Genomic DNA, 12,036 nt, shown 5'->3' on the forward strand with positions numbered 1-12,036 from the left:
AAGACTTTATATTACTGTGAATGTACAAATGGGTTTTCAAAAAACCCCAAAAACGTTAATATCTGGACCCTTACCTCCCAAACTCAGTAGTGTCTGAATCTTCCTACATTATCTTAAAAATTTGTGTCTAATCTACTCCACCCTAAGTCTAAGATACTCAAGGTAACTTTTACAGTATTTAATTAAACTGCCATGAAGTCATGCTGGAACTGTGTACAGGGGCAGGACCTGGCTTGTCATTTTTTCCAGTTCGAACAATATGAATGACATTAACCACAAAAAATGATCAAGGGAAGGCAAACCAGATTATTCAAGCACAGAAAAACAGGAAAAAACCTAACAAAATAGCAATCTAACTTTACTGGAAAAAAAATAGTTAGCAAAAATGGAGTATAGAATGTCCTAACAAGAAACCCATCTCTTCTATGCATGCTGTATAGCTCTTTTTTGATTACCTCAGATTGCTGAATTAAGGAAACAGGATTTTCTGTATCAATTAAAGCCTCAAGGGCAATCAGTAAATATTATTGATTCGCACATACTTATTTCACAACTCATTCCTACAAAGATTCTTTCTGCTCAGGTAGGAGTTCTGATCACCAGAGGTTTTATTGAATGATTGCCTCAAATGCAAGGGACTCTTCTGTAGTACCACAGGTAGAAGTCTATATTTTATATGAGAATATACAAAATAGCAGATCACCCAAAAGACTCACAAATTAACAAAGACTATCACTAGTTCTCATCAGGTATCAGCAGTCTTCCAACTGGACACAGTAATTTGTCCTAGCAGCATATGTCAGATGTGGTCTCAGAGAAGGTTCTGAAATCACTGGGGCAAAGAAAATAGCCTATACACTACACAAACATTTGGCAAGAAGCACAACAAGAACAGAGAGAAGTCATCTTTTAGACTCATGATTTTGCTTCATTTTGAACTGTCATGCAAAGGCAAAGCTAAAAACCTGCGAACATTAATTTGCCTACAAATCCAAAACACTATCTCAACATCATAATTGGTCTTAACAGATCCCTGAAATTTTCTTCTAGAGATCTAGAGATCTCTTTTTCTTAATGAAATCCACATAATCTTTTATTTTCTCAAATCCCTGATTGAGAACTCTTCTGATCCTAAAGATAGTTTTCTACCCTATCTCAAGGGTCATCAGAACTCACTTTTACAGACAGCTGCTGGTACAGAATACCACAACAGGGTGAAACATCCTGAGCACTATTATCACTGACTGAACATCTGAAAATTTGTACAAATTTATTTTGACTCCTCTGGCAATGCCAGGTTTCCCCAGAGGCACTGAGGGGATTCCTTGTTGAACAAGAATATTCACTGATAACTTTCCTTTAGAAAAGATCTGATTTGAGCTATTAGCAGCTCCAGCGTAAAACTAAAATTTTTACTTTCCTAAAAATTTACTTTGCCTTTTTCTGAAATGCTGCCTCTTAGATATGCAAGTATACTCCTAAATATGTGAGTATGCTACCTGGTTAGGTCAGAATTTTTTCTCTGGTGAACACTGAAATACCTACAACTTCGTCAAGGAAACTATTGATTTTCCCAAACCATAATGAAAAAATATATTTGAATACATTAAAATAAGGTTTTGAAATCATACCTTTTCGTGTGAGATATTCTGCAACCAGTGCTGCAACATGGACATAGCACATTGCTGCCTAAAACAGAAAGAGTAACAATCTTTTAAAATACAATTAACATGGGACTATTAAAAGCAAAGTATATAAGGAGAGCCCCAGCATGAGACAATTTCCTCAGTTTTCCTTTCTGCTGCTTTGCAGGAGATATATATGACTACTGTAAGAATTCTCCAGTATTTCAGTAAAACAGTAACTGTGCAAGTGCACTCACTCCTTCTTAACCAGAGCACTGAGTGGCATGGACAGCAGTGCATTATCTAAGAGTGACCATGGATCACATGCTGTAATAAAAACAGGTGAATCTCTTTTTTGGGGAGAGATATTTTAAGTGTTAAACTATTAAAGATTCTACTCAGCATTTGGTAGCCCTTCTGCCCTTTGTCTGCTTTTTGGCTCCATACAAAGAGAAATGCAGAAGAAACTGGTGACAGACCATTTGAAAGCAGCAAGAGAGACGTGACCTATGAATAGAATTTGAAGGAATTTGGTTGGTGCAGTTTGGAAAACAGAAAAAAAAATAAGAGGGACAAAATAATTTTCAGATATCTGAGATTTTTTATGAATTTGACACTGACCACTTTTCTCCACAGAAAGGACCTTAAAAAAACCAACTTGAGATTCTTGTTTTACTAAAAAGGCTTTCAGCAAAGTGTTTCTCTAACTGTAATTATCAGTTGAACAGCTTCTATATGGAGGCTGCACAACCTCAGACAATGGAGGTGAAGGAAAAAGGTAAGAATCTGCCAGCAATTCTAACTCATACTTTGTACAGAGTTGAACTTGGTGATTGACAGACATCCTCATCTAGTTGCATAGTCAAAGATTCCAAAATTTTAATTAAAAAAAAATAAAACCAGAACTGAAATGGACTAAAACACCTTGTCTTCTCAGATAGCTGAAGTTGTTCACTTCAAAAGACAAGCTAATAACAGACTAATGTGCATGCCTTCTGTTTTGCTACCATGTAGAAGAAGAGAATTCTAGTACTAAGAATTAAGTTAGGAAGACTGCAGCTTCTATTTCCTGGAGGTATTTACTTGCTCATATGATGCTCATTTTAACAGATGTTTACGAAATTCAATGATTTCATACAAAGCAATTTACTTTCAGATGGAAAAAACTTCCAGAAAGAGACGAAATTAATCTGTATCTGGATAAAATATTTACATTAAGACATATCATAATCTCCACTTCCAATTCTCCTTTTTGCTAGAACTGAATGTTTTAAGAGCACAGTAAAATCAGAAAGCTTTTCTTTTATTCAAACAACACAAGAAATTATTTGTCAGTTTTAAGAACATTAGCAGTTTTTTTAGTAAGCAATTTGGAATAAAATCAAGCTAATTCTGTAAAGGCAACTGGAGGAGAGTTCAAGGAGTGGCTTTAAGTGCTTTAACAAGTAATAACAAAGATATTTTTAAGCAAAAGGCTTGTCTTTCATGGCTTGCATTGAGCATTCCATTCTTAGTAGTGTGTCAGCTATAGCAGTTAAACATGTTCCTTACATTAATAACCAGAAATTACTTACAGATGTACTTGGGTAGGACAAAAACTTATCAGCTATTGAAAATAATTTACTAACAATTCAAAGTTTATTAAAAATATTTATTATGTTACACACTAACAACTACATATAGCCCATTCTCGTTCTATAAAGATAAGCTTAAGCTTATTACAAAGCTAAAACTAGTTTGATTTTTTTTTCTCTTACCTCTGAAAGATCTCCATTTTTAACATGGATCCTTGCCATGCTGTCTAACCATGTCTTCCTCAGTTCAGGTGTACTCGCATAAGACTTTGCCAAACTGTACTGGAGGTCTACAAGCATTTCTGGATCATTCTCATGCTCCTTCATCTGAGCTGTAGCCATCAGTACTGTGCGAATCCGTTTGGTTAAATCCTTAACATCAGAAGGAAATGTAGTGTGCTAAAACATGGAAAAGTCAGGTTAACTACTATCTTTTCCTAATCTTTGCACAACAAAATGATAAAACATAATTGGAAAAGATACTATGAAAGAGTCTTCAAGCATCCTTCTACAGTATGGAAATAAGAATTAAAACAGACCTTTATAATTCTGTCGTTATTGGCACAATTATTGATGATGGAAAGAGACTGCTGAAATCTGGTTCCTCCAATTCCAACCACATCAGCAATTAACTGGCTGACTGAAATAATAACCTTGACAGAAACAAATATCTTGTTAGTGCATATTTCATTAAATACCCTTGAGATGTACCTATGAAGCAATTACAATGGAAGTTTTGTTCTTTTTAATTGAAAAACTATTCTCCTAAAGAAAATAATGTTTGGGATTTTTTTACCAATTACTTGTACAAAAACATAGGCAAGAAAAAACAGGCTTGTGTAAATTCAAAACACATGACTGACTGCTAGGTGAACTAGCTAGAGGTCATTAAACTGGCAAACTACTGTTCCCAGCTTTGTCAGGACACACAATTTTCTAATTATTTGTTTTATTTTAGACTTTTACGTGCTTGTTGCTGCATTCTTTTCCTTCTTCAGATGCAACAGGGTACACCATTTAACAAACAAAATAACATCTACAAAACAGAACGTTTCTACTGACAAATAAATTTATTTCCTACAAAACACAGGGTCATCCAACTGTTTCTAAGTATTTCCTTGTACTGAATACATTTTTATTGCCATCTTCTTACTCTTAGTACCAGCCTTGCTTGAACTCCAAAGAATTTATTTTAAGTATGTATCTGACAGGGCTTTGCACACTGGTATGCAACTGTGTATCTAGAATATTAAAAAAACCCCCCAAACCCAAAAATAAAGATGATATACTAACTTGCAGATGTGTTCGGACAAAAGACTTCTTCCCTGTGTAGTCAAAATTATTTCTCATTAAAAAGTACAGTAACTGTGAAGCTTCATTACGAATTGAACTCAGTTTGGAATTACAGTACTTCAGAATTTCATAGCACAGTGCAGAACACATATCAGCTCTACCTTCATAAAATGTAGAAGGAAACTGAGGAAAAAGAAAAAAACAAAGAATTTATTCATTAAAACTAGTGTCAGATCTTGATAAAATAAGCATGTCAAGAAAAACACAAATATATTCATATCCTCAAACTGTGGAAAAAACAAGAGTTATAGTAGTTCATGACACAAAACAATCTTTACAGCAAATCCAAGGACAAGCATTCCACACTGTTGAGATCAGATCAGTCCTTATTCACCAATTTTATTTTGGGATGTTAGTTCTAAAATTCTTACATAGTATATTGTTAACTAAAGAACTGGACAAGTACTTGAACATGAATTTTTTTAAACTTCTTACCTTGTAAATAAGTGCCCTTAAAGCACTGAATACATTTTTCAGTGCTGTTTCAGACTGATTCTTTTGCAGGAAGCAGAGGTATACATCAAATACTTTCTTCATCAGTGGATTATGTCCGTGATCAGTCAGTAGCTGATTCTTTAAAATGATAGTGAGAATTTAGGAGTTTTGTACAGCAATACATTTATACTACTCTAAGAATATATACAGATCATCAAAAAGCAAGACATTTAAAAAATATAATCTCTATAGCATTACCAAAATGTTTAATAACACACATCCCTCTGAATTCTAATTAGGTATTGCTAACACTTCATTAATTTTGCTTATAAAGGAATTGTTACCTTCCGAATAGACTTACAGAACACAGTTGTTTTTATCATTTGTCGATTAAATCCATTACTATTAATAGTTTTTTGAGAGGCACACTCAAAGTATTAACAGACTTTGCTTACACTGGCTTTAGCAGCTCAGACAGTGGAATTTTCTCATAGCAGTATCTTCTACTACAACATGATTCTACAAGGTCTTGCACCTTCTGCAACTCCCCTCAGTGCACTCCCCTCTTCCTTGTCATTACTATATACTCCAAAGGAGTGGAAGAGGGTAGATTCAGACTGGACATAAGCAGGACTTTTTTTACAGTGAGGGTGCTGAGGCAATGGAACAGGCTGCCCTGGGAAGTAGAGGACGCCCACTTCATTGGAAGGTTTTCCAAGGCCAGGCTGGATGGGGCTTTGAGCAACTTGGCCTAGTGGAAGTTGTCTCTGCCCATGCAGAAGGGCTGAACTACATGACCTCTGAAAGTCCCTTACTACCCAAAACATCACATGGCTCTGAATTTATGTATTTTAGTGCAGTTTATTGTATAGAAGCTCTTGATTCTCCTACCTGTTTTGTTTGGATCTTTGAGACTATTCTGGCATACTCTTGCCTACTTTCTCAATATACAACACACAGATAACCTTGAAGGATTGTCATTCCAAGCATGATGGGTTGATAATGAAAAGATTAGTGTTCATTCCTCTTTAAATTGTTATAGCTAGGTATCTTCATTTTCAATTCTGTCATGAGGTCTGTGGACAGAACTGGCTCTAAACTCTATTAATTAAATTACCAGAAAAAGGAATCTCATTGTAAATAAGGTGATGTTTTCATAACTAGATTAAAGATCAGACATTAAATTTGAATCTTCAAGCAAGAATCTGGATACACTGCCCCAATTAGAGGAGAAACAAGTTAGAGTTATCATCTCTCCTTTTTATGGCTTCGATTTTTATGCCTGGAAAATCTCAGAAAAACAGACAAGAGGGTTAAGTAAGTGGGCATGCTATACAGAGATTCCACAGGAGAGCTACAGCAACTGATAAAGCTAAAAGAAGCCTTATTAGTGGAAAAATTGAAAGAGGAACACACAAATCACTGTTAAGGAGTGCATTACCATAATAAGCAGCCAAGTTCGATATGAAAGTCTGAGAGTGTCGAATTATGGTTTTGCCATAGATCTTTCACCTCACATGGCCTTTAAAAGACACTTTTACCACTAATATTAGGTAGACACTAAAGCTTCTAGAACAATTTTTATGAAGTTAGGCTGAGGAAGGAGCTTTTCCCACAGATTACTGCTGATGTATGATGTGTGACTGAAGACAAAGAATTTTGCTGTAAGATATCGATTTTACATGACAGTAATAAAATACAATGCTAGAAAAACAAAAAATGCAATGCTAAATTAATCGACTACAAAATATAATTTAAAAAATAGTTTTAAAAATATTTCTTCTCAAAGATATTTATGAGAGAAGTTAACACCAAGTCATGAACAAACCTTAAAAGCCATTGTGAATAATGATAGAGTGTCCAGAATTGTAATGCAAACTTCGGTGGCAGTATTTGCTTCAAGTAAAGACTGGTGAAGGACATCTGCATCTGAATGGCCATAGCCTACAGAAATTCCAAATGAAGCGTAAGTGCTGGATACACTCATTTAAATGTTTCTTATTTCCAAAACACTTGCTGAACTAGGAAAAGATTAACAGGTAAAAAGCCTGACAGAAGTTAGTATTCAATACAGAAAAATAATTTGTATGTATTTAAATAGTTTCAAATATGATCATACAATTATTCTAACATAATTTGCACAGGATCAAAAAATATATTAAGTAAGAATTTTAACAATAGAAGCATTAAATAGCAGTTAAAAACTATGTGCTAGTTCATATATATGTGCATGTATACACACGTATATATATATAGAAAGGTACACAGTTATATATATACACACATATATATTGATAAGTACTGCAGTAGGATGAAGTTACAGCTGAAAAGATGTAATTTTGGTAATTTAGTGATGTTACAATGGTCTCAAAGTTAATCGCAAGTCAACCATGATAAAAATACAAAATAGTAAGAGTTGAAGGAATACAATCCCATACTTATATGCAGTTTAACACCCAAGTGATGAATTCTGCTCTTGTAGCAGTATCATGCAATAGCTCCATATTTATTAAAACATTTTTCCACTTCTAGCTCCATAGTGTATTTTAATAAATTTAAAAATATATCCTTCTTCAGCATTGATAATAATGTGTCACTTCTGTTCACTATCGCTGGTCTTTATACCAGATTGACAAATGTGCCTGGGTTGCTTTATAAAAATTTGGTCTGGATCATGTTTGTATGTTAGATTTACAGTCAACTTAGCATCACTAAATCAATGACAAGGATGACAAACTTGTTGAGATCAAGTAAAGAGCAGAAGAAATGCCATACTCTTTTATAATGACACCTGGCCACTTCTTTCTGCATCTTCTCGCTTCCCTGTCTGAAGTATGCATGTATACCCACAACCACCAGTTTCTTTAGATTCATACATTCTTTCTTTAAGCACAGAACTATACTGAGATTTCTCAGAGATGAGATATATCACTTACACCATTATTTCAGTTCTATTTCTTGCTTAGGTGGTTAGAAAGGGAGAAAATAGTTTATAATTTACACTAATAGACAACTATCTTGCCAAAGGATCTTGATTTTAGAAACAAGTAAAGCAACTATTTCCAGCAGACACTTCCTTCCTTTATGTATACCACACAGAAAACCTACAAGATTATTCAAGCTCTGAATGCTACTTTGGATACATCATAGAGGCAGACTGACAACTAAACAAGTCTGGAAGTTAACAGCAACAAGAGCAAAGATATAAAAATCAATCTCACACTCAACGTGGTTTTTACAGCAATATATTTTCAATTTGTAAAACCTTTGGTCAACAGAAGGTGTAACATCCTGATATTTATTAAATGTCCATTAAAAAAACCCCACCTATTATCAGTTTAAACAAAGTTATCTGAATGAGAGACCTTCCTTCATAACTTCCTTTAGATGGAAGAGAACAGAAAGTTTCTTTTACATAAGCATGCATTTTTAAAAATCTTTCAGCTCACTGTTTCCTAAAAAATCAGTAAACATTGCCAAGTTCTGAAAGTATGAAATCCCTTTGCATAGGGACATGCTATTTCTCAGAGGCCTTTTTTTTAAAAAAAAATCAGTCTTTATCTACAAAGAATTATACTGTATTGAATGTGTAGCCACATAGTGTAAAGGCTTTCTTTTGTGTATCAGCAACCATGTAGAAATTATGATGATACAGCAGTAGCAGACTGATGGTAAGAAAAAAAGAGTAATTTTTACAGATATACTTGTCTGACATTTTAAAAGCAAGCAATTTCATTTCTTACATTTAAACAGATGTGATAATGCATTTATGAATACAGGCTTTGTGGTAATTTTTTTTTTGCACTTTTACACAAGACAATGTGATAAGTCTTGTGCAATTAGGCTATTTTGCTATATATAACAGAAAAAGAGCTAAAAGATTTTAAGGGACAGTTAGATATGCTTTGGGAAATCAAAGAATGAACACAGTGAACATACAGTTAACTCAAATAATTGTTTTTCTGCACACAGCTCTTTTCAGTACCAGTGTTGTATTTTACTGGATTAGTCAACCAGTTTCATTGTTTTCTGAAGCTGAAAATTGAAAAATGGTGCTTTAGAATACTTTACATACAGTATATTGCAATTTAGAAGCAGAATGTTTAAAAAGATAGGCCACAAGCAGATTTAGTTTTCGATACAGCAGTCTATACAAGCTGACTTCAACCTGATTAAATCTTACCATTGTCTACAGAAATTCCAAGAATACTTGATATCTTTCTCACACTGAAAACAGAAAAATCACTTCATTATTGGACGCTTTTTCACTTCCAGACAAACTAAATCATGGGCTCATAATCCTCGTAGAAATTCTAAGAAACTTATTTCTCCTTAGGGGATGTCAAAACATGGAGATATGGTCAGAGTGCATATATTTACTTTTAGACTAGTAATTTATAAGAGTGAGTAGGAGAAAAAAACTGAAGCCTAATAAAGCAAATAGGAACAAAAAAAGGTAAATTTCGTAACTTTGTGCAGCACAAGTTTGAGGTGCATATAACTAAAAACAAACTAAAATAGAGTTTTAAGATACACTGTAGTTAACCATGCTCCATGTAATGGCATCAGCCAGCATTGATTGTTCTATTATAAAGCAGAGAACAGACCATTGACTGCTTCCAGCTATTCGTTTGACCTAGAACAGTAAAAGTCATTGGGATGCACTGGTGCGGCTCTGGGACCTGTCTCTGGTGTTGTGGTACTGGTTGAGGATGACAGATGTTATCATGTCATGAGACTTACTGTGGTTAAAAGTGAGAGAGTTATCCAGGCTGCTCAGCTGCTGCAATCTGGCATGCATCATTCCTGTTCTGTTACGGGAAACAGGCAATGTCTGAGATTTTCGATCATGAACTATGGATCCTAACCCCTCCTGGTTCCTGCAAGATGGGTGAAATGGGATAGAAGCAAAAGTTAGACATGTCAAACTGCAGCAAGACAGGAAGTGCTGTTAGTTAAGCACAAGAAGTTTTATAGAAAGAATTATAATGCAACCTATTCACTGTTTTCTTTATAAAACAAAAATAGGTAGCTTAAAAAAAAGCATCACAGCAAACTCTTTCTAAAACCTCAAAGCATGAAAGCAAAAGCACACGAGCAGCCACTCTTGAAGTGCTAAATTCACTTCAGAGCTTTTGAAAAAATAAATATTTGAGAACATAAATATTCTGAAAACATTCAGAACCCAAAACGGAATCCTCTATTTTGATTGCAAAAATTTTAGCAAAAAAGTTAGGACACACAGCGGTAAAATTAGAAAGCAGACATGCAACAGGAGAGCAGGAATTAACTGATAGTATCATATACTTCTTACCCAAGCAGGAAGGGAGAAGAGCCATAGACTTTGTTAAATTTGCAGCAATCAAATGAAGAAAACAGAAAAGTGATCTGTGTTAGCAATCAGTACCGGCTAACTTCCTATTGTGTACCACCACCAGAGCTGATGGAAAATGAAAACCAGTGCTTGAGTTACAGAATTCCCTGCTCCCTTTCATTCTCTGTCACTTGTGTATTTTGAGAGTACGTGCATTGACTGTGATATACTTCAGTGTAGTGACAATGTGAAAGACATGAAAGCTACATTTACGGGGAAAATCCACAACACCAGATGATTTCAATAGCTCAACATTTTCAACATTAACATGCAGCACACAGACCAGGTGATCAGTAAACAAAAAGGAAGAGTGGTAGTGCCCTCCACAAACTAGCCAAACAAAGTAGTTGGAAGAATTTTTACAAAAAGCCTGAGAATTATAGACTCCTGTAAATCCAGAGTTTGACGTACATTTGAACACAAAGATTACAATCAAAACCTTAAGAAAGCCAGATTTATTTTTGAGTTTTTTTAGGTTATATGAACTTTTTTTTCCCAGAAAAATCTCCAACTAGATAGTCAAGTTTGTAGAAAAAGATTCACATTATCTAAATTAAAACCAAAAAAGCCAACATTATAGTTAGAATGTATAACCATCCAAAGTCAGCAACAACTTTCTCACTGAGTTCAAGAGGGCCAGTATTTTAACCACACCAGTTTAATTATAACTGTATTACCAAATTAACCACTGCGTAAGGCCTAAAGAAGTTGCTATCTTTTACTCCATTAAAAACTACTTTGTATTAAAAAAAAATAATGTAAAGATACTAAAACAATTTGATAAAAGTTTCTGACTCCCACAGATTTTCTTCGGACTTCAAATTTAAAAACAGCAGCGTTGGAATGTTCACTACTCACCTTCAAGTAAAAACACTATATATACAAAATTTCTAAAACATTTCAATTCACATGGTTTTATGGCCAACTGAATAAACAAAACAAATAATAAAATTTCTTTCCCAAAGACATTATTTCAAGGAAAAAATGCTGTAAAAGATAGCATTTAAGGGGTGGATTTTAAAGTCATTATTAACAAAACAGCTCACAGATCATTCTAAAACAATACCAGACTTCCAGACAGGATTCAGATTTGTTAATACAGCAACCAGTTACTTACTTCAAAATCTTATGCATCATTTCACAGTAACTCTTCTACTCGTGCAATTTATTTGTTACAGAGGTTCAAGGCATATTGTACACACTGTCATTATTAGCAAACAAGACAGTGAAATTTAAATTCCACACAGTACCTGGCTATGTATCGTTTTCCCATGTACTGGAACTGATGTAAGCACACCCTGCAGAGAACACAAGTCAGAGAGGCCACACTTAAAACAATCTTTTCTAGATTTATGTACATTGGAATTATTCAACTATTATTGTTAACTTTAAACTCTTACATCATAAAACTACTTTATTTCTCCCATGCTTAAAATTCCCTTCCAGACCCCAAGCCACCCCATGCCAAGAAAAGGTAAATGTGGCTCTTCTAAAACCAGTCACAGATGGTTGGTGTTTCTGGGCAAATTTGGAATGACAGCAAAAGGCCCCTAAGGTGCCTCCAGAGCACACCTATCCCAAAGCTCTGAATCCAAACAGCCACTGTGAGTCCAACAGTGACAAGGCAGATGAACTAAATGGTGAAAAAACAAAACACCTTAGAAAACTGTAAACA

At 34.5% G+C, this 12,036-nt stretch overlaps 1 protein-coding gene across 22 annotated transcripts in view; it reads right to left on the reverse strand.

Annotated features, from left to right (window-relative positions):
* DOCK9 (dedicator of cytokinesis 9) overlaps window positions 1-12,036 on the reverse strand; it is a 119,044-nt gene that overhangs the window by 13,027 nt on the left and 93,981 nt on the right. For 13 of the 22 annotated variants that reach the window (XM_039559333.1, XM_010394082.4, XM_010394088.4 and 10 more), the window contains 8 exons: window positions 11,612-11,659; window positions 9,731-9,867; window positions 6,816-6,931; window positions 4,988-5,125; window positions 4,493-4,675; window positions 3,739-3,852; window positions 3,383-3,598; window positions 1,632-1,689 (listed from right to left, as the gene is read on the reverse strand). In XM_039559333.1, coding sequence (XP_039415267.1) covers window positions 1,632-1,689; window positions 3,383-3,598; window positions 3,739-3,852; window positions 4,493-4,675; window positions 4,988-5,125; window positions 6,816-6,931; window positions 9,731-9,867; window positions 11,612-11,659 — 1,010 coding nt within the window. Of the gene's footprint in view, window positions 1-1,631; window positions 1,690-3,382; window positions 3,599-3,738; window positions 3,853-4,492; window positions 4,676-4,987; window positions 5,126-6,815; window positions 6,932-9,170; window positions 9,215-9,730; window positions 9,868-11,611; window positions 11,660-12,036 lie in introns of all 22 variants that reach the window. The other 9 variants (XM_039560284.1, XM_010394086.4, XM_039559962.1 and 6 more) reach the window with 2 other exon arrangements.

Source organism: Corvus cornix, chromosome 1, assembly GCF_000738735.6.
Source record: "Corvus cornix cornix isolate S_Up_H32 chromosome 1, ASM73873v5, whole genome shotgun sequence".
In the NCBI taxonomy this organism is placed as follows: Eukaryota; Metazoa; Chordata; class Aves; order Passeriformes; family Corvidae; genus Corvus; species Corvus cornix.